The 24,214-nt window shown below is 38.3% G+C and overlaps 1 protein-coding gene across 4 annotated transcripts in view; it reads left to right on the top strand.

Moving 5' to 3' along the window:
- Pcsk5 (proprotein convertase subtilisin/kexin type 5) overlaps positions 1 to 24,214 on the top strand; it is a 427,339-nt gene that overhangs the window by 186,585 nt on the left and 216,540 nt on the right. For all 4 annotated transcript variants that reach the window (XM_077797818.1, XM_077797817.1, XM_026394020.2 and 1 more), the window contains exons 8-9: positions 404 to 616; positions 10,598 to 10,698. In XM_077797818.1, the coding sequence (XP_077653944.1) occupies positions 404 to 616; positions 10,598 to 10,698 (314 nt within the window). The remainder of the gene's footprint in view (positions 1 to 403; positions 617 to 10,597; positions 10,699 to 24,214) is intronic.

Genomic DNA, 24,214 nt, shown 5'->3' with positions numbered 1-24,214 from the left:
TCAAATTTTGGCCCTACTATACAGGTAACCTTAGAAACACCATTTGACTTCTGTGCCCCAAGTCCTCATTTGTACAATGGGAACAAAAATTGCACAAATCTTTTTGGGTTGTTGAAAGAATTCAATCCAATTCAGGAAAATCATTTAGAATTTTTCTCAGTCCATAAATTGTAGCCATTATTAGTATATTCACTGGTGCTTTGGATACTTGCATGACTGTTTCAGTTTATTGACATAACTCCTCTTACCCCCTCTGAATGCTGTTTAAATACAGTGAATATTATTGACATCCTGCACACATCTGATTTTGCCCTGTTTTTATTTTTTTCTGATCTTCTCTCCATCTAGAGCTGTGGTTCTCATCTTTTCACACCATCATTTAGCTCTTTCTCTTTGTCAACAGGGGCGGAGAGGCCTTGGCTCTGTGTTTGTCTGGGCATCTGGCAATGGTGGAAGGAGCAAAGACCACTGTTCCTGTGATGGCTACACCAATAGCATCTATACCATCTCCATCAGCAGCACAGCAGAGAGTGGAAAGAAACCTTGGTACCTGGAAGAGTGTTCATCTACACTAGCCACAACCTATAGCAGCGGAGAGTCCTATGACAAGAAAATAGTATGTGACATTTGCATGTCTCTCATTATCTATTTATTTCATGTTCACTTTGAAATATGAAGGAAGAACCATAACTATGTATGTACAAGTAATATATGGGAATAGCAGATGAGATTAGCTGGTGGTACTCAAAACAAGTCATTGTAAATATTGTCATTCTGTTTCTAATTCATTGAAAATGCTTGGCTCTATTGTTATAGTCAAAGATTGAATGTAACTTTAGACATGAATAAGCATTGGTTTTATTGAGCAGAAATGATTGGTCCACATTTACATTATGAGTTAGTAGCAGAGCAACTAAAAAACCTGACCTATGTCAGTGCCTTGTCACTCACTTAACCTTAGCTGCAGTTCTTTGGTGTCTAAATCCAGCTAATTTGAAAGTATATATAAAAGTATATAAGGAAACTTAGAACCAATCTTTTGCAGATATCAAGGATTGACTTGTATTTATTTAACTTGAACTGTACCTATATAAAAGGTGCGGTGCTTTTTTTTTTTTCCTTCTCTTTTAATACCGGGATTGAATCAAAGTGTGCTTAACCACTGAGCCACATCCCCAGCCTGTTATATTTTTATTTTGAAATGGGCTCTCACTAAGTTGATCAGGGCCTCACTAAGTTGCTGAAGCTGGCTTTGAACTTGTCATCCTTCTGCTTCAGCCTCCCGAGCTGTTGGGATTACAGGTGTGTGCCCCCCAAAAACTGCTTTTCTAAGACTGCAGCATACAGTCTGGATGGAGAAGAATAGAAGTCCTACGAGGTGAACATGTCCTCTTTTCTAGACAAGCATCAAAAGGATTAAAAGTTCAGGTTGCCGGTCCAGTCTACATAAGTTTCTTTCACTCTTCAGCTAATTATCCATTGGGAACTTTGGACAAATTACTTGGTCTTTTTTTCTCAAAGACATTCTTTATAAAATTATTGTTTATCCATGTATTATAGCTCATGGATAACTAAGGTAATGAGGAAGTCAATAGAAGTGCCTAACCTATTGGTGACTAAGGAAGTGCTGACCTTTGGAGTACCCAACACTGTGCTGGCGATTCTAAGTTTCAGGCACCTTTGCTCTTGGTTCTTTCTCTGATTGTGGTTTTGTAAACTGTCTCAGCATTGGTCTTTCTAAAGTGGAACAGAGCTGCTGTACCTGACACTTGTTAGCATTTAACCAAGACCCTGCTTTCAGATCTTGCAGAGCCATGCAGGTGTGACATATAGGAAAGAGAATAGGGCACTGCAGTTTGAACCCCCTAATCCCCAAATCCACCACAAGTGGAAAACTCCGCACCATGAAATTTTGTTTGATGCATAAAATCAAAATAATTTATATAATTACCTTCAAGCTATGTATATAAAGTGCACAAGAAACATAAAAGAATTTTTTGTGCAGACATGGCTCTCATACCCAATATATCTCATTATGTATATGCAAATTGCCCAAAACCTTTAAAAAATCCACCATCCCATACACTTCCAGTCCAAGCATTTAGGATAAGGAATATTTGACATGTATCTCCTTCATGTAGATCATATTTGGGGGCAGGGATTTAACCTGGGGTGCTCTACCATCAAACTATATCCCTAGCCATTGTTTTTTTTTTTTTTATGTGTTTTGTTGTTGTTGTTGTTGTTTTGTGTTTTTATTTTGAGACAAGTCTCTCACTGCATTACCTAGGCTGGCTTTGAATTTGTGATTCCTTGCCTCAGCCTCCTGAGTTACTTAGATTACAGGCATGTGCCACCTAGCCTTCTTGCAATTCTTGATCCACATGTATTTAGTGTCTCTTAATTCCTGCTTGTTATGATTCTTTTTTATGCTTGATTTCTCAGCTGCTTTTTACCACCTTTAGTTACATTTTGTAGACTGACTTACGTAGAAGATGCTTACCCATGTTCATGTCCCCAAATCTTTCCCTAATTCATCCACATGACTGGATTTAAAAATATACATGATGGCCTGACAATGCAGTTCAGTGGTAGAGGACTTGTCTAGTAAGTAAAAGGCCCTGGGTTCGATCCCCAGTCCAAGAAAAAAAAAATAATAATAATAATAACAAAAATATATGCAAGCCCAACGGTCAGTACTTCCACATCATTCATCAGTAAGAATAACTCCAAAACATAAAGTAAAAGATGAAAATGCAGAGATTTAACCCTGTAGAATGAGCTGCATCCCCAGCCCTTCCTTTTGTTGTTGTTGTTTTTAGATAGGGTCTCACTAAGTTGCTGAGGCTGGCTCAAACTCACAATCTTCCTGCCTCAGCCTCCCAAGTCTCTGGGATTCCAGGCATGCACCACTGTGTCTAGAAAACTTTCTGGCTTTCTTAATTAAAAAATGATGCTTCTGTGAGACTTTGCCTTCATTATGGAAATTAAGCTCTTTTGACTGGAGTTAGCTCTTTTGCCTCTGTGTCCCCTAATTCATAGTCAGTGTCCACTAGTGCTGAGTCACATTTATCATTTCCTGTGAAATGGAGGTGGTATCAGCACCAAACTCAGAGATTTCCTGAAGCTAGAAGACACTGAGAATAATGACGAGCTGAGCATCGAAGCTCTAAAGCTTCAGGCACTGTTGTTACTGGAGCCAGTAACCTGCTGCACCCTGGGAGTGCAGGCTGGTCGTTTTTCGAGCTGCTGTTAACAGAGGTGCTTTTGGCACCTCCATTTTTCCAACCTAAGAAATACTGTGCTCTGTTCCACCCACTCCATAAAGAAAGGCACTTTGATGGCGAGCATGTTAACAGTTTGAACATGAGTGGAGCTGGCAGCGACATCAGCCTTTTATGGTCCAGCTGACCCCTTTTCCTTCAAGATGTCAGAATGATGAATAATCCCGCCTTACGCCTGGGACCTTGCTTCCACCAGGCTTTGAACCTAGACGCCTGTGGTCCCTGGGTGATGCCCACATCCTGTTAGTGGCATCTGTGATTGAGTGCTACAGGAATGGCAGTGTCTTCCTTTGTACTGGGCTCCCTTCCCTGAGCCATTCATTTCCTTTTGTCATTTGCAGCCTCTCCAGAAGAGCGCCGTTGTCATCCTTCATTCATACAGCACCTTTGTGATTTGAACCGAGACAGTCACAGAGGACCCGAGGAGAGGGGAAAGAACTCCTCTCAGCTTCTGGGAAAGTACTTTTGTCAAATCAATTGTACTTGTCCTGGACAAAATGCTTTTTCATGGTTTACAAGCAGGGAAATCTTGTCCCAGGTTTCGAAACATAGCATCGTCTCTGTCCCTGCGTTTCCTGCCATTACCATTAGCACAACTCTGGACATTGGTCTGGTTCTTGCTTTCGTACATTTGGATTGTTGGTGGCCTTGTGGTTCATTCCAGCAAAGGAAGCATCCAAAATATAAAGTTTATTATAATAATACGCACTAGTCATTTTTAAAGCCACGATGTGAAATCATATTTTATTAACCTCACTTATACACATCATATTCCATATCTCATGCATAGTACATTTTTAGTTTTATTGATATGTCATAAAAATCATTTTTTTTCCCTACAAATACTTGCCTGGTACTATGCACATCACATACATCATCTCATTATTGCCTTAAAACATTTTGGAGAAGAATTATCATGCCTTCAATACTGATGAGAAAACACTTTAAAAAGTTAAAAAGGAAAAAAAATCACAAGTAGGAAAAGGGTTCCACTGAGGATGGACCCCCAAAGCCATCTTGTAAATCTGTGTGCTGCCATGCCTTTGATACTTTCAATGACACCTAACAGATCTGTATGAAGGAACGGCAATTTTCTTACCTATTTTGTGTCCTTTCCACAGTGGTTAAAAAAAGAAACACTTAGAATATATAGGTGTCCATTGTATTTTCTTTTCAGTCGTCTTTTTTTAAACTTCATGCCCTTTCTTCTTTCATGACTCCCTTAATTAGACCTCTGACAAAATCTAAGGCACAGCACTGAGCTCCCGAGATTGCATCTTTTGGGTGATGTTCAGACCAGGGCTCCATCCTATGCCCTCTGTTAGAAGCATCCTGTCCCCAGATGCCACTTCCTTTATGTCTCTTCTCAGATTTCACTTCAGAAAGGATTTTCTTCCTTCCCTTCCCTAAAATAATAGCAGTCCCCTCCTTCTCCCTCTTCTCCTTTTTCCTGTTCAATTTTCCTTCTAGTGCACTGAGAGCTACTTAACATGATCATATTCATTTTCTTATTTGTTGTCTGTTTTTCATGCTGGAGTGGGAAATACTTGGGGATGATAAACTTTTATTTCTTTGCAAAGCGTGGGAGCTCAATAAACATTTGTACATGATTATCAGATATTTGGGGTTCTTTTTTGTTTCCATTTTTTGGAACTGGGGGTCAAACTCAGGGCTTCGAGAATGCAAGGCAGACGCTTTGCCACTGAGCTACATCCCAGCCCTGAATATCAGACATTTGGAAGGATGGAATATTCACAAGTGGTCTGTGTAGACACAGGAGGACAGGGAGGGAGGCACACTTTTTTCTTTTAGAGAAACTCCTTCAGTTGGCAGATTGATGGAAGGTAATTGATATTTGATAGTATATTTAGCATTGGAAATAAACAGGAACCTTGCTATATAATAAAGCTGTACATGTCACCCTCCTTAATGTCCAAGAGCATTCAGATTCCACCTGTAAGCGTTCACTGTCCCTCCACCTTTCTCCCAAGTTCTGTCTTCTGGATAAAGCTCTCCTCTCTCCCCATTCACTCTCATCATTAAATTATCTCTTTCTTTTGGGACTTGCTCAGCCTTTGACATTTTCCCTTAGCCATTTGTCTTGGTGATTAGGATATGGGTCCATTGTATTCCTTCAGGGAGGGATTCTGTGAGCCAGGGTTTGAAGCATGTATGTGCTGCTTAACCCTCTCCCAATGTCATTTATTTTATTTGTGTTCAGAAAAAAAAAAAAAAAAAAAAAAAAACCCTGCTGCCTGGTATTTCAGGGTTGTTCTAAATGACCAATTCCACATGGAGGATTATCTTGTTGCTTTTAATGCTTGTAAGCAGAGGCACTTTTTTTCCAGGAACACCTCCACCTTCCACCTAATTCATTTTTCAAGTGCTGTCACCATCTGTACTATATTATCCTCTATCATCTCTGTTCCTCTTTTTAATTTAGCAAACGCCATTATTTTTCATAAGTAAAAGACTAGCAAATCCAAATGTATTTAGTATGTTTGGAAGTTTGATCCACATTCTGTTGAGAATGTTAAAAAGTGAAAAGAAGACCCCACTTCTGACAACTTGTAGTTTTAACTGTGCCCTGAAGGAGCATTGCCATACCCATTCTCTAACTTGGGCTGAGACTCAAGATCAGTACTACCATTGCTACTGCTGCTCTGGCTCTGTTGCTTTTGTTCTCATAGAGGAGTATCCACTGAAACTCAGTTTCTTTTGCTGCTGTTTCACATTTTAGTATCTTCACCACTCCCATGCCCATTGGTTGCTCTGTGTTCTCAGGCAAGTTACTTAGTCTCTTTGAGCCTCCATATTCTTAGCTGGTAAATATATCTTCCTTGCAAAGTTTCTGTGGGTTTGTATGTACTCTTGAACATTGCTTCACTTGCTACAGCCTGTTTATAGTAGTAGTTTTAGGAGAAGCAGTGGGGTTGTAGTAGTAATTGTGCAAATAGTGCTATAGTTGAACCCCTGAGTTGTATATATACAGGTACACACAAATTTTTTGTAGGATGATTACAAGTTTCTGTGAGTTTTGTTGAGATAGACAAGAGAGACATGACCTTAAGGCCTTTCCTAATGAGTGGGAAAGTTTTTCCTAATGAGAGGGAAACCCTTCCTTGTGGGGTTGCTTAGAGTTTAAAGCTTACCTTAAAATGAGTATATGGCAGATTGATCTTAGCAATTTATCTTAGCAAATACTATGCTTTTCTTGGTGCATGGAACTGAGCTGAACATTAAGAAAACATGACAATAATTTGAGATGGGATCCCCTTACATCATAGCAACCTCACGTTTATAAGCAAACCCTTAAGCTTGTACTTCACACTTACAGCTTCTCTTACCAACAGGGGAGTGAGGCTTTGGACTGACATGTCATTCATGATTGAATTCCATACCATTGTGAACACAAAAAGCATTCATTGGTCCTTGTTCCTTTTTATGTCACTGTGCTTGATAAATCCATTCCTCCTCCTTTATTCATCGTTAGAGTTAAGATTCAGTTTCTGTCCTTCTCCCCAATAATGGTGTCTGAAACAGCTTTCTTGGCACATGTCTGATCCAAATCAAAATCAACACCAGAAACAGACAGCAGAATCACTCCATGTTTTAAAAATATCTGTTCAGTTGCTCTTTTAAACAGACAGGAGACAATATGGACCCTTCCATGTAAAACATGTCACAGGTCATTGGGGAGAGAAACAACCCCCCCCCCCCCGGCTTGTGGGGTTGCTGTCAAAGCCTGTCACTTAGGGCCAAAGTCAATCTGCACTGTGATTCCCTAGAGAACTGCATCGATAGCTTATAATCAAAAGTCCAATCAGCTCAAATAATGAAATGTGACATTACTAGGAAGTAAGATCTTAGGATGAGAAAAAGTGGTGATGGAGGAGGAGACTGGCTAGAACTAAACAGTACCCACTTCTCACCAAGTAAAGATCACATCCGAACTTTGTGGAGTCCAAAAAACCATCTGCTACTGATCCTGAGAGGCTGAAAAAATCTAATTTGCTGATCAGGCCAGCTTTGATCTGGCTCAGGGCCTGATGTCCTCCTCTCCAGCTTTCTTCTCTCCGATGGACACAGTTGATATTTTCTTGAGCAATCTGAGAGGCTCTTTGGAGGCAAATTCTGTTTCTGATTTGGGTAGTGAATTGAGGGAATCTGTAGCATGCAAGATGTGCCACCAGGATCGAGACCAACTTCTGAGACATTCTTTCGAACATCTGACATTAAAAGTGCTTTATTGTCTGGCTTTGCACATAGAATCTCTGGACTCTCCCTGCCCCACATTCTGTGCCCAACATCCAACACAACTTTCCTTTTAATGACACTGTCAGGTCCTGCTTGCGTGCGTTGTGATTAATGGGGTTACCTCATGTGCTTCCAGTTTGGAGAACATCATTTTTCTTCAAGATTGCATTTTCCATGGTGGTCTTTGCCTTTTCTTTCTAAAGATAGACATAAAAATTCTCCTATACCGTGACTTCTCTAAATGATGAGAACTCCAGCTTAGAACTTCTCAGTAATTTACACCTAAATAGCTCCACCACTGACAGTAACTTCCTCTTGAGATGCTCCAGCTGCAATGTCCGATTAAAGCAGATGAAAAGGGAGTGAGGATGTTGTGATTCCTCCCCCCACCCCCATTCCTTTTAACCTTTTCCCTTTCTGTCACCTGCCTACTCCACCCCTTTCCCACCCCTACTTCCTACTCTCACTTTTCTTTTAGGTAAACTAATTGGGGGGAAAAAATAAAATGCAGCACAATAGTGACTTGGAATTCCCCAGACCTGCCCAAGTGAAGAGCATTTAACACCTCATTGGTGTCTACTTATAAAATTCCTAAACAGCTTTTTATTTAAGTCCGTGTTATGTGATCTATACCGAATGACTCTATGTGGATGAGGCATATTCCTGTTGCGAAGCTGACATGAAATTTTCATTGTTCATGTTTGGCTGGAGGTGGTTATTTATTAGACTCAAAACTGCTACACACACTTGGAGTGTTGATTCTGGATGTGTTTCTGTGTGTTGAAAGTGTCTGGTGCAGCTGAAGAATAAGCCAGGAGAGCCAAGTTGGGAAATAGCATGAAAAATCTTGAATCCAGGCACAAGTCATTGAAAAAAAAATAATAAAGCATGGAGAAAGGAATGTGACCATGGCTGAGGTAAAATGAAAGGAATGCAGGCAAGGCCATCTCTCAACAGCAGTGACTCTGGAGACCAGAAAATAAAGCTGCAGATTGACCTAAAATTTCAAAAGAAGTAGAATTACCTTTTTTAATGATCCAGGAATCTCAGTTTTGGATATATATTTGAAAGAATTGAAAATAGGACCTTGAAAAGATTTCTGCACACATGTACAAACTCTGCAGCTCTGTTCACTCCAAGTGTTCTCCAATAGATGGATGGATAGAGAATCGGCAAAATGGTGTATTATTCAGCCTTGAAAAGGAAGGAAATCCTGTCGCATGCTTCCATATGGATGAATCTTGAGGACATTATGCTAAGTGAAATTTTTTAATGAGGAAAAGATGGATACCACAGGATTCTTACATGTAGTACCTAGAACAATCAAACACATAAAAACAGAAAGCAGAACAGTGGTTGCCAGGGAACAAGGGGAGGGGCGAGGAAGACTTGTTCCATGGTTAGAGTTCATTCATGCAAGATGAAAAAGATCTAGAGATACTGTACAGCAGTGCTCATGTAATTAGTCTTACAGTACTGGACACATAAAAATTATACTAGGAAGGTAGATTTATGTTATATGATTTTTAGCACAATAGAAATACATCTTTAAAGTCAATAATGGAAAGTGCAGAAAACTTGTTAACAGCGTGGATAAACTCTGTCCATCCACACCACCATATCCACGTGGTTCTATAAGTTTTGGTTCTTCTTCCAACTGCTTTGTGCCATTACTCCTCCTCACACAGATAATCTGGTGGCATTAGAGGTGACATAAAAAAACAAAAGATACTGAGAACAGATGGTCTCCTGTGAAACTGAATGAGCCAGGATATCAGTCTAGAATGATAACAGATAATGGAAGACAGCCTTCCGGAACAGAGAAGAAACTTCTAAAGGGGAGGGGATTTACCTCTAGGGAGTTGTGTAGCAAACCAAATTCGACTCATCTTTGCATTCATCTTAAAGGAAGCACCTGGGGAAGACAGGGCTTTGTTTTCTGCTGCCTTTATCCTCCTTTACCTTTATGTTGACATATTTTTTTTATCTGTAAAAGGTAGTAACATACTTGTCTTATTGCCAAAGAAAGATTTACTAATGTCTTCAGTGATAGCAGTGAATCTGTGGACTCACCTCACAAGCCTGTGCCTTCTCAGCGCATGTCCCAAGGGAGCAAAGATAGATTCTTCTCCGGGAGGGAGAATTTTAGAACTCTTACAATATTACAATGGTTTCCAGGAAGATCTTCCCTAATATTTAATTTCTCTTATTAAAGGAGAACTTAAATTTAATTTTCTTCCTTAATGAGACCATAATGGAACAAAGGTTGAAAACCATTGCCCTTGCTGGATGATGATATTATTCAGCCACAGCTGAAGTGAACTGGATTCAATCCAAGAAAATAAAAATGATCTAGTTCTCATATTTTGATTAAAAAATAAAAATAGAGGAATAGGTAATCTCTTTCTATAATGGACAAGCAGACACTCTGTGCTTTAATTGCATATGAAGCGTACTAGTCTGTTCTGTTGTATTTATATGAAGTCTTTGAGGAAATCTTAGTTTGACCTTGCAATATTTCTATAAATTCCAGAAAGCTCCACAACCAAACTTACCTTCTATGGCAGAGTTTATTTAGACTTTAGCTTGAAACCTACAGCACTCTCAGGGTAATGGTCTGGAAAAAGCGGGGGCTATATAGCTTTATTTCTTAGTTTCCCAATGCCAAGCTCAGTAGCTGTCGATTCAACACATTTTAATTATTTTAAAATATTGGAGCAATGAAAGAACTTTGGTTTTAACCAGAGCTTGTGCTAGGATGAACTATATGGGATGCCTGCAGTTTAAAATTAATAGTGTTTCTAGCCATAGGCTCCCCTTAGTCCTGATTTTGGCTTTAGTAGAAGTGAAGGACAATTTCCAAATCTTTTTCTCATCAAAGTCGGTTTACACAGGCGATTGTCTGGAAGCAATATTGTCACAGGGTTGCAGGAACAAGAAATTACAAACAAATCTTTTAACACCCCTCTACTTCACTTTTGTGAGTAAATTTCATTCTACTTGCATATGACTTATGTTGACCTCAGAGATCTAAGTTTTTCATTTCTGTCTTTTAGATCACGACGGATCTAAGGCAGCGATGCACCGACAATCACACTGGAACATCGGCCTCAGCCCCCATGGCTGCAGGCATCATTGCACTGGCACTGGAAGCCAAGTAAGCCTTGATCTCTCTATGTATTCACTGGTGACAGCCCTAATCTCCAGGAGAATAGTCCTTTCCATGTAGACAGTCCCTAGCATAAAAACCCAGAAGATAGTCTTCCCAGCCCCACCTTGAAAACATCAATGATTTGGGCTTTACAAACATTACCCTATATCAAGAACATAAGTGGGGGGGGGGTTATATGCTTAAAAAAATCAAACTGTGTAATTACTTTATTATGGAGTCATTGTATGAGCATGCCAGTTGGCTCCAACTATCTTGCTTGGTTCTTTATTCTGGTCTGGGAATGTTCCTGTGAGTGTCAGAGTGGTTAGGTTGGCCCACTCATGTCCCTTTCTCCATGTTGCAGTGAGGCAGCACAGATTCCATGACAACAGCACCGTCACAGATCAACTCTGAAATACAGACGGTCAAGGCCATATGCCAGGAGCCCAGGGACAAGGACAACCCACTTATCTCAAATCCTGTTCAATATATCAAAATCTGTACCTAAAGATTTCTTTGAAAGTCCTCCTTAAGCTATTTGTACATAGGCTCATCTCCTCTTTATCTAAAAACAAATAGGTTAGTTTGTCATAGCTCTTTGAAAACCTAATACAGGTCTAAAATCTCTTGTCTTCAATTTCAAAACCCAAAACGCTCAAGAAACTGAAAGTTCTTTTGCAAATTTAACACCCAAATTCATTGGATGGCAAACTTGTCCCAAACTGATTTCAGGCTATTTATGGTCTTTGCTCATTCCATTTATTGTGAAAATTTCTATTTTCACTGCAGAAATATTCACATATTTATGAGGTGCTGGCTCAGACCCTGCTGGAGGTTTTGTGTAAAATATGCTATGAACACCATCTCTGAAAAAATGTTGAGTTCCAAACACATCTGGTCCAAGAATTTTAAAAAGGGAATTGAGGGTCTGTTCTCTGAGGCTCTCCCTGTAGGAAGATCTCAGGAAAAAAAAAAAAAAAAAAAAAAGAACTGGAATAATGACATCAATGTTTTTCCAAAAGTAGCTTTGCAAGCCTCCCTAGGGAGGAGTAGAAAGATTTGTCTACTCCCATCTGAGGTAGAGCAATAGCAGGTGACAGGGAAGGAATCCAGGATAGTAAAGAGGCTCAGGTACTGGATTAAGAATGGGGCTGGTTCATTCCCACGACACAAGCAGCATCCCAACATTTATAGTTGCCACTCTGTAAGGCAGGAAGCCTATGTTAAGGCAGTCTGTCCTTAATATATATGGATACAATAGATTGCTAAGTCATTTAAATCCTTGGGCTGAACCACAAGCAGAATCCAGACTCAGGATGTGGTGCTCTATCTTTGGGTGGCCTGCCACATAAGCCTTGTCATGGGAGATATCCAAGCCCCTGTGAGCATTTGGATTTCTTTCTTTTTGACAAGGTTAAATATGAAGTCATTTAAAACATATTATATCTTTTAAGGTGTTAAAAGTTTGGGTTTAGCAAGGAACTGGCACTTTTATGAAATTCTCACTTTACAACTTTTCACTGAAGTGTTCTGGCAGAATTCTCAACTAAGTGTCTGTGTTTTTAATTTGGTGGACTCTAAATAGGATTTTTCAAGAAACATTGTTTTCTTTCTGAAATTCTAGGTTGCTTCTCTGGAACATTTTCCTATCTGCAAAATATTGAAGGGGGAAAAAAATCAGGAATTTCTCTACCCCCCACACCCCCAAAAGGCTATGATCTCAGATTCAAATTTGGCATCCTGACACTGTAACTGGTGCTACAGAGAATCAGATAATGCTTGGTTCTTTGAGATATTACTGTAACATTGTTATTTTCAACAACAGTTCTTTATTTAAGCTGAAATGCGGAATCCTAACTTTAAACCTGTAACAACCCACTCAGTGAGATAAGGTCACTTTGGGGCTGGGCAACACATTCAGAGGCTGCAACTGTTCTTTTCTTTTGTGTGTCGAGCATTTTTCAAGATTTATTTTTGCCCAAACTGTGATGGGTGGAATGAAGTTCCCCAAATACAGGTTACCTGGGAAATCCACTGTATTTTAAGATTTTAGCAATCTAGTTCAATCATGGGTCCAAAATAGATGATAAACAATCTGACAAAGAATATACCTTTCCTGTCACACCTTTGGTTTGACCTACAGGCCAATCTGTGCCTGTAAGTGCAGCTGAATTATAGAAAAGAGGTCCAAATACCGTTAAGAGTGGGTCAAGCATTGATATTAAACCAGCAGCAAAATAAGGAGTGGTGCTGCAGCTTGAGTGAAAATTACCTAACACTAGAAAATTGAAGAGAGGAGCTCAAATAACAGTGCACTGAGACTGCAGTTGTTCTAAAACTAAGCCCAGTGCTTGCACATTCCCACCATCTCTTCAACAGTCCCGGCAGTCCTTGCAGTCTCCTATTACCCTTCTACTTCTCAACCCTACTTGAACCTTGGTATTTTGAGATTTGGCCTTTACTATCACAAGCTGAAGAGCCAGATCTTCAAGATACTCCTTTGTAAGGGGAGAGGAGAAAAAGCTTCAGGAGGCAGAATTATGGCCTGGGATACTGCCTTGCTCTTCAGGTAGGCACAGCCTGCTACACGGGGGTCAGCTGAGTAACTGAATGGGCTGTGCCTTCAGATGACAAGCTGCAAACAGAGCCTCTGTTCCCTGTTTAACGTCATGGTCCTACACTACAAGGACAGATGTATCATTTCTCTGAATGTCCCTAGATTGCAGTATTTACTCAATCATAGGGACATCAGGGAAAACACCATGCTCTGAGCTTCCCCCAATCCGTCTCCTTCATGTTCCCCAGTTTCTTGCCCGCACAGGAGACTTGCCTGGATCAGTAGGACTATGAGTCCTGTTATAGTCCTGTTATAGAGGCCTGTGGCCTCTCTACCATTCTTAAACCTTCCCAGGAAATTAAGAGCAAAAATAACAAATACAAAACATAGAATCAGATAAGCTTAAACTGTCCAGATCTCTTATCTAACTTAATAATGTTTGATCATGAAATAACTTTGCTGTGACAGCCCATAGGACTCCCAGGACATTCATTTCCTATACAGCAAACTACATTGCAATAAACTCCACTGTGCTAGACCCCCAGATTCTTGAATGAAAATAGTCCACTCTCTTTCCATGGGTTATGTACTTTTTTAATTAATATTTTAATATTTTACAATGTTAATCATTCATTAATAATGCCTCCATGGGTTCTGTACTTAGGAATTCAACCAACCATGGTTGAAATATTTGAGAAAAAGATCACATCTGGTCTGAGCATGTATAGACATTTATTTCTTGTCATTATTCCCTAAAATAAGGCATTATAACTATTGACATACCAATTACTTTGTAGTAGGCATTATAAATAATCTAAAGATGATTTAAAGTATATGGGAAAATGTGCATAGGTTGATTGCAAATACTACATCATTTAATATAGGAGACTTGAGCATCTGTCGACTTTGGTATTTGCAAGGAGTCCTGGAACCAGTCCCCCACAGGTAGGGGTGACTGTGTTCTGTTCTATTCTCAAGACTCTACTATTCTGGCTCCTTATTTTTTCTTGCTGAGTGTGAGCCTCTTTGGGTTGTTTTAAACTCTGCAGCCAATTCTGACAATCTTATGAATCTTACCTTGGGGTAAATTGGGTGATTTTCCTTTGTTCCCAAAGATGCTTCTAGAAATCATAAGCAATTTCAAAATAAGTGAAAATACTATCATCTTTAAAAAGAGGGGAAAATAACTATTTTTGTGTTGGAGTGTCCTCAACACATATTTATTGGTTCAGAAGACATACTGTTTCAATTTTTTTTATTTTGTGGATTTTTTAAAGTAATTTTTCTGATTTTTCAGCTGAGTGAATAGGGAATAGGTAAGTGCTGATTACAAGAGAATTAACTGCCATCTGCTAATTAAAATGATGTCTTTTATATAGTGAAATTCAAAAAGCTCAAAGTGCCCTAGGAAACAAGTATCTTAAAGAAGAAAATAGTAAAAGATGAGTATGCTAATTTTAGGTTAGCAACCTAGGAGAATACCAAGTCATATTTGTAAGGAGCTTTTCATCTACTTACTGGCATGTGTTGTCAGTACTCTAGACCTGTGGAAAATAAAACAAAAAAGGAGCTTACTAGCAACTGATGTTTCACATAAATGGTTGAAATTACTGACATTCATAAAAGTAGAGTGCTCAGAATAACAAACTATGTTTTGCTGAAAGTCTTCCCGACCTAAGTCTGCAATTATTAGCAAATAAAAGCCATTTCAGTGGAGTCTTTTATAGGTTAAAGTGTCATATTAACTCAGGAAATTCAAATTTTAAATTCCCCAAAGCAACCTTTTGGCTTGAATTGCAAAGGGCCTTTTATTGGACATTTGAAAAATATACGTTCAACAACCAAAAGCAGTTACTCTACATAGTGAATGGCAAACAAAAGTCACTGAGTCAGATAGAAACCTCTGGAATTATTTAGAACATAGATGAAGGTATTGGTAAAAAGAACCTTCCAGAAACCCTTGGATTCGGTGATCCAATTTTCCTCAAATTTCTCAACTAAGAGGCCACGGAAGTACCATACTTTTGAGAAAACCCAATAAAACCAGTTCTAAATTTAGAAAATGAGAAAATGGGATGGCAGTTATTATTCTACACTAGAAATATACCTGATATATATTAAACATGAGCTGCCATGGTATACTATGTACACACACACATACACGCACATACACACACGCACACACGCAATCGCATTTACATGTTTCCAGGTAGGCTCATCTGCTTTTTCTTTTTTTCTGTTACAATTTTCCTAGTACCACTGGTCTATAGAATATATATATATATATATATATATATATATATATATATATATATGACACATAATGTTTAAGGAACATGAAATATAATTATAGATCACTTATACAATTTCTTATTGTTTTATAGATATATTCATATGTAATATCTTCCAAAGAAACTTAATTCCTTGGGAAATAGGATTATGTCTTATAATCTTTATTTATGTGTATACATCAAATATATTAAGCACCAGAAAACGTTAAGGCATCATGGCATATATTAGGTGAATTCCAGGGAATGACTTTACAGTGGAGCAGGAAAGCCCCCAAGGACAGGGTCATCTGCAGGGGTGAAGGGACATGAGACAGGAATCCCTGGGGCTGGAGACAGTGGAACTACCAGGAGTTGACAGGGACACACTGTCCCACATTGGTCCTGCAGGGAGGCAGGCAGAACTTGGACTGAGGTCCTAATTCCCTCCTCCCATACCTGTTTCTCTCCAGTGTACCCCATGGGCCAAGTACTGCCAGAAGCCAGTGGACTGGGAGTCCATAGACAGAGGCCATGGATATCATTGTTTCATATCACAGAGCTTGTGGAGAGAAGACCTGAAGGGTTAATGGGGAGACATCTTCAACAGTTCTGTAGGAGTTCCACAGAATAAAATGTGTTCCTAAAAAATTCATACGTGATACCCTAAGGCCCAATATGACTGCATTTCTAGGCAGGGCATAATTCAAATATTTGTTTAGAAAAAGTATCACTTGCTATCCAAGAATCTTACAATCTCATTAGGGACAAATGTTCACTAGCAAATCTACACAAATTATTTAAGAAAGCCAGTGAAAGAGTCTTGGGGGAAGGATTTTGGAGGGTACAGGACTTGGTGGAAAATAGAAATGGTTAACTTTGATAATTCCAATTGGAACATGGTTCTATCACAACCACTTGTATATCCCATGGGACACCCAAGCATAATGTTCTTAACAAGGTCTGTCCTCAAACCTTGTGTTTTCAACAAGGGAACTGCATTCTATAGAAGTTAACAGAAATGCTCAGTTTTGTATATAAAATTATTTTTGCCTTTGTGACTTTTAGTGACCTCCCTGTGCTATCGCATCCCTCTCCTTGTTGATTTGTCATTTACTAGAGCTGGACTTCACATTTCTATTCCTCTCTCAGCTTCCAACTCTCCCTACCTCCTGTCCTTATTTGAAGAGGTCACTGTCAGCCATGGAAAAAGGTCAAAGTGCAAAATGTTGAAGTATTACACCAAAGGATGATTCACACCATATGCTGGTAATTTAAGAGAAAAAAAAAATCCTGAAAATATTTTCTTAAGAAAATAACAATCTTGGGCTAGGGTTGTGGCTCAGAGGTAGTGTGCCTGCCTCACATGCATAGGGCACTAAGTTTGATCCTCAGTACCAAATAAATAAATAAATAAAATAAAGGCATTGTGTCCATCTACAACTAATAATTTTTAAAAAATTCAAAAAAATTAACAATCTTATACACCTAAAAGATCCAAGTATATAAATTTTATGCAGGCCTGATTGATCAACCACTATATATCTTTGTTTTACCTTTCTTTAACATCTTTCTTAGCGATGAAGATTTCCAATGCAGGAAAAATGTAAGGAAGTGTCCCAAAATATTTGTGATACAGTTATTGTGAGAAGTTGGTACCTGGGACAGTTGAGAGGACATCTGTAGCTTTTAACAAATTAGTTCAGAGTTAAAGTAACTTACTGATGGGGCTTCAGGTTTTTGGAACTGAATATGACCAAGGGTGATCACAGAAGGGTTTGATCGTCACAAGCATTTCTAAATATTGGTGTGTTAGCCTCTTAGGACTGATAGCCTGTAAACCAATCTTATCTTCTTTTTTTGTTGTTTTTTTAATTAAAAACACATTTCAGTATGAAATGTTCCATTTAAGAATTTTCCCAAGGGCCACATTCAGTGGTATGAAATGTTTCAGTGGGCGGGGAGCACAAATGTGTTTGGTTATAGAGGTAAAATTGCAGAGGATATTCCAGTCCTTTCCTTTTAGGAGAGTTCTGTTTATTTCAATTAGAACTTAGAAAGGACAAGCACAAACAGTGAGAAATGCAGGCACATGTGCCCAGATTCAGTGCAATCACAGGCATAAAGGGCAGGTACCCTCCCAACCTCCCTTCCACACACTCATGTATTGCAATGTTGGCTTAGAATTTGGCCAAGATTCCTGATGTGGAGAGTTAGGATATACAGTGTGAAGAGGTTGAAGAGGAGTAAAGGGTAATCAGGGAGGAGCGTTGAAAAGAAAGCTTGTGGGGTAAAAACAGCATACATTTCAACTTGAGACCGAGCGGACAGAGAAGGGATGTACTGTCCTGGATTATTCCCTATAGTGAAATAATTGTAACCAGACCCACAGAGCAGTTACCGCGGGCCTTCTGCCAGGACTGTGCATGAAAATAGCTTTGTTATGTCTACATACACACAGACAATACAGTCTGTCCTCTAGCACTTTTCAAGTTCAAATTAGGTGGAAGCCAATTTTCCCTGGACTAGACTTTGTACCTTAAGTAATGGTTTCAAACCAGGATGGCTTCCAAAGGTGTCCATTATGACTGCAGAAGCCCTGGTCAACAGGCTCATTCACCTTGAATTATCCTGGGGATTTGCCAGAATTTTCCATCTCCTTCCCTAGGTCAAGAAACTGAGAAACATGTGAGAGAGTGGAGCTGCTCAGCAGCTGCACTGAGGAGTGAGAAGTTCTTAGGGGACTGTTATCTGCCTCTCTTTGCTTAGCTCTATTTTTTAAACTAGTTTACTCATTGAAAACATGTTATTCTTATTGCTGTAATAATAAAGACAGTTTTTAAGAAGAATACTTCTTAGTCCTGTTGCAATCACCAGATATGTTTCCTTGTGTAACAGGCCAAATATCATTTTCAAAGTGTCAAATATTAGAAATGTCTCAGGGTATAAATATCCAATTTGTGTGGGAGGAGGCAGATGAACAATTTGGAAAGCTAGAGGAGTAGTTCAAGGGAGATTAGGGGAGCCTGGTGGATGCAATGGGGATGGCACAGAGAAGTGGGGAGATTTGATGGACATTCTGCAAGTGGAGCCAACAGGGAATGAATTAGGTATGTGCCTTGGGGGAAAAGGAAAAAAATCAAGACTGAGGTCTAGTTTCTTGGCTGAACGTGATGGATTGTGATATCATTTATAGAAACAGATACCCTTTCTTTTTTCCTATGAGATTTTGGAAATTAGAAGAAGCATAGAATCTGGTGGCACCAGGTCCCTAGTCAAAAATGCCTTACAATAGGCACTGTAGCAAATGTCTAGGGCAATAGGCACTGTAGCAAATGTCTAGGACAATCATCAGAGGTGCCTTGGTAGGTCGGGTCCCCCAGCAATGGATTAATCCTCAGAAAATGTCTGTCACTGCCATCCTGAATGCTCTGAATGACTGAGACAGTTTACATTTTTAAGAAGCTAAAGAATGTGGACCTAATGTGCATTCTACTTCCCCATCTGCCTCTCTGTCCTTTAATCCCAATAGAGTGGGAACAGCAAATTATCCTCAGTGCAGGTGCCCAGGAAGATTGCTTAGATAGTCCACTGATCCGTGAGTTTGAAAGATATATGTACAATTTAGTATTTCAGTTTTGTCTCCTGAGAGTTTGTAGATTTTGCTGGTTGCCAGGAAATTTTTGTTCTTGATGGTGCCTCTGGTTACACCCCAAATACTATCAAATATCATTTTTCTTGCTAAGAAAAAGAGAACATGACTTTTTGTTCAGGGGCCATTACTTTCACATCACAGCCTGCTACTTAATCACTTCAGTGAAGGCACATTAAAAGACTTTCTCCTTAATGACTCATGTGATAGTTTCATCAAACAGTACTGTCTTCATATTCAAAGATTCCCAGATATATCCCTAAGCTCTATATTGAAACCCAGTTAAGATTCAAGTCTGTTTATATGCCAAATGGTCTGAGGCTAAGTTTTGAATCTAACTGACTCGTACCTATGTTGTCTTAACCTATAATTATTTTTACTTCTGGGCTATATTTCTCACATAAAAGTTAAGATTTTTTTCACGTCATTTTCTCTGAAGAAAATAATTGATCCTAATAACACCACAATCTAGTTTTAGTAGTCAGTTGATATCAGCATTACTTTTTTTCCTTTTCTCAAAAAAAAAAAAAAACTGTAATCGTCATGCATTTTGCCATCAGTATGGGAGAAAAACTAAATTAGAGAAGTATGACTGACAGATTGAAAATCTTGTCATTTTACTCACATGTAAGATTTATTCATCCTGACATCAACAAGCCGGTGATGGCATTTGATGTGTTGAAAGCTCCAAGCAACACATTCACTAGGAAATCAACTGTGATACCTGGAATAGAACATGCAATACAGAAAGAAAGACATTGTATGATGTTTACAAGGTTGTGTGATTTCTTACCCTCTTGGGTTAAGTTTTAATATCCTATTTGTGAATGATTCTGAATTTTACTGAGTAACCATATATGTGACTAAGATGCAGGGAAGTCTTTGCATATTCCAGAAGACCAGTAAATCTCTGAATGCTGGCAGTGTCATTCTTAACCAGAAAGATCATAGTACATCAGACTGCAATATCCTATGTAGGAGACAGAAGATTCTTCTTACCATTGACCCCAAATGAGTCTGGAAATATTGCACAGTGCAAAAAGACAAATAAAAGATAAAATGATGACCCCAAAATACAAACAGCAGTCTGCTTTCACTGAATGTTTGCTCTATTCCAAATTCTGAACTACATGCTTACATCAGTAATCTTCATTTAATCCCCCAAGCAGTGCTCCAAGGTAGGCATTGCAACCGTGTTACAGATGTGGAAAGTGGAAAGTGAAGCTTAGAAATTAACAGTCAGTGATAGAACTGGAGGTTGAACTCCAAGCAGTGTAACACGAGCACCCACCACACTACCACATCATCACCTTCCTGTTTTAAGAGCACACAGGCACTGTGGAGTGTGTAAGGGCCATGAGTTTTGATAAGGGAGTTAAAATCCTGAGCAGGGATGATTTAGGAAGACTTTACAGAACAGGAGGGATTTGAGCTATACTTCAAAGATCCTATTTTCAACTTTAGTGTGCATGAGTCATTAGGGATCTCTTTAAAAATGCCTATATTGAAGTTCTCAAAGTAATTCAACTACAGGTGAGCCATAGATCTCCAGAAACCTCCCTAGACCGTAAACTGTCTTGCAAGTCAGTAGCCTCTGCAACAAGAACAATTGGCACATAGTAGACAAAACTGTATGTGTGTGTGTGTGTGTGTGTGTGTGTGTCTAACATACAGAATGAATGGAAGAAACTCGTCTTATAATTATTCAGAAGTTTGCATAGGTAACTCTATATAAGTATATGAGTTATAATGCCAGAAAGTTTCGTTTTAACTTAAAGTTGATTGATTCAGAAATATTTATTGGATTATTCTTATTACTATAATTTCTTTATTTTGAAACAGACATTTTTTTTCACCTCTCTGAAATTAACATGTCTTCCAAGTCCTGGTTGCAGATCTGGAGCATCATAATTTGATGCAGTTCAGTATGTGCCTGGTACTGTGCTAAGAACTGGAATACATCTGAGCAAAACACACGGTCCATGGGTCCATGCCAGAGCTGCCAGGGAGGGCACAGCAGGTTGAACATACATGTATGAGAGGCCTTGACCCTGGCCCCAGTAGCACATATGTTGAAGTTAACAGAGGCAATGATTAAAGGTAATTATACCTGTTATGGAAGAAGAAATGAAGCAGTGTGCTATTGTGGTAAAGGGTGATGACCAGTAAGGGTAGGAAAGAAGGTGTTACAACAAGAAAGGTTAAGGCAAAGCCATCAATGAAATGATAGCAGTTTTGGTCATAAAGGTGATCTAACTTATACTTGGCTTATGTGAGTTTTTCCTGAGTTCTTATTTGATAGCAACATTAAACCACATTTCACCTTTTTCATCCAACAGTACTTGCTGTCATGACAAAGCTTTAGAATGGAAAGCCAAACGATAAAGAAGAAAACCCAAAAGGTCTAAGATTTTTCTTTTATTTTCCTATTACACATATCAAAACATGCCTGTATAGGATTGAAAACAGGCTGAAAATTGGCATCGCTTCAAAGACTAAAGCTGTTTGTTGAGTCATTAAGAATACACTTAAAATCTTTATGTTTCTATCAGCAGTGGGCACTTTGGTTTATCTGAAATATTTGGTACCCAACCAGGGAATGTTGGAATGAAGGAAAGGACCCTGAGTGAAATCCAGGGTAGGGAGTTGTATTCTCTTAATGGCTGTTGGAGGGATCTGCTTATTGTTTAGCTAGGGGAAACCTTTACAAATGACTCCCAAGAATGTTTTTGAGAGCTTCCAGGAGGGAGTATGATATGGAAGTGATCATATTCATCCTGCCGAAATCTTCCTACTGCTCTGAATTTAGGTACCAGGGGAATTGTCATTAAATGGTCTCCTTTCTAAAGCAGATGTATTCAATTTTACAATTTTCATTGTGCTAATACCCTCAATTACATGGGATCCCATACATGGAATGTAAAATAATTTTTATCGGTTTGTCTGAGGAATCATAACATTGGAAATCTGCCCAGAGCCCATCTGGTCTGTGGAGGTGCTATTTGGTGAGAGTGTTCAAGGATCACAGAGAGAAGACAAGAACAATGATAATAGAATATATCCATACTAGTATGACTATCCTTATTTGATAAAATTAAAAGGACCCAATCTTGTGTTGATTCCCACATTGAAAAACACTGTGCTAAGTCTTTGAAATCTGGGAGATATTGAGAACTTTTTTACATCCTAGTGATGCTCGCAAATATCCCTCTCACTATAATTGCCACTGACGACTTGAGAACAAATAAATATTTATTTAACGCTGATAGATGTCTGTAAGAGAGTCCCGTGGCCAACAATTTCACTAGCAATAGGGCATTTTTAAAAATTAGATTATTGTAACCAAAATAATAAATGCCCTTTGTTAAAATATATATATTAACCATACAGACATATATATAATAAAAGTTTCCACATATAGTAAAATTTCAGTAGCTGTCATAAGTATAAGTAGTGTAATAATGCCTGATAACATCATGCTGATGGCAAATATATATTCTTAATATAAATGATGTATTTATTATGAAATATTCCATACTTTATTACCTTTAATCTACATGATGCTTTTCCTTCAGATCCTGTTTATTTTATTGTCCCTCTTCCCAATTTTTTTAAAATTTTTAAACCAAGCCATGCTTTATCCAAACTTAAAAAAAAAGCAAAATTAGATTAAATAAGGTTTCAGGTCTTTCTCAGTGTTCTCTGTTCAATTGTTAGAAACTGAATATTTAGGAGTTCTTCAATTATAAGAATGAAAATTCAAATTGAATATCTGAATTATGTTTCAAAGTCACTCGAAAAAATAGCAATGTTTCGAATACTCTATAAATAATCACTTAATAGTCTTTCATGTTGTTCCTATTTTTTATCTGTCTATAAATACTGAATATACTACTCCTTGTACATATTTATTACAAATATTTTATCAATTTATCATTTGCTTTTAAATTTTCTTCATACTGTTTCAGTATAAAGAACATTTTTATGTTTTAATTATTATTAAAATATATATGTCCTTTCTGATTTCTTCAGTTAGATGGTCATATTTGATCTTTCAGTATCTCCTGGAGAATCTTAAGTATTCTGATGAAAAACTCTCTATGTTCCCCTAAAATTAACCCACATATATGTGAAGCAGGGAATTATTTGCTCTATTGTAGGATGATCGGTGAGCCCAGATTAAAGTATAATAGAAAGTCCATTCGTATCTCAAAATTTATTAATTCCCAACTTATGCTTTCATCTAGAGCATTTTCTCATTTCATTTCTCACCATCGATGTTTAACCACCCAAAATTATTTTGGTGTCAGGATCTAACTTTAATTTTCATAGAGCTCCCATTGGCCCAGTGTCATTTGTTATCTCCTCCCGTAACAATTTGTTTTTCATTCTTTAAGTTGTTGCATTTATGGAGATTTTTCTTAGTATGTAGTGTTGTACTATTTTAGCATGGAATAATCACTTCACATTTTAAGTATTTTTTTTTTGTATTACTGATTGAACACAGGGACACTTATCAACCTGGCTAACTTCATTCCCCAGCTCTATTAATTAATTAATTAATTAATTAATTAATTTAGAAACAATCTGGCTAAATTGCTAAGGCTGACTGCAAACATGCAATCCTCCTCCCTCAGCTTCCCAAGTTGCAGCAATTATAGACATGCATCAAAAAAAAGTATGTCTACCTTTTTTTTAAATTCACTGTGATATATTTATATACGTAGGTAGAATAGTTTGGTAACTTTCATTCCATCTTCCTCCCTTTTCCCCTTCCTCCTCCCTCACTCTCAATTCCCTTCCTCTATTCTATTGATCTCTCTTCTATTTTCATGGGAATTTCCCTTCCCTACCCCTTGGTTTTTTGTTTGTTTTTCTTATTTACTTTTTTATTTTAGTTGTTGATGGACCTTTATTTTATTTACTTATTTATATGTGGTGCTGAAAATCAAACCCATGCCTCACACATGCTAGGAAAATGCTCTACCACTGAGCTACAACTCCAGCCCCTGGTTTTCCTTCTTTCGGTCTAGCTTCCACATGTGA

Source organism: Urocitellus parryii, chromosome 4, assembly GCF_045843805.1.
Source record: "Urocitellus parryii isolate mUroPar1 chromosome 4, mUroPar1.hap1, whole genome shotgun sequence".
Classification (NCBI taxonomy): Eukaryota; Metazoa; Chordata; class Mammalia; order Rodentia; family Sciuridae; genus Urocitellus; species Urocitellus parryii.
The sequence above is the reverse complement of the archived record's forward strand: the minus strand, read 5'-3'. Positions and strand labels throughout refer to the sequence as shown.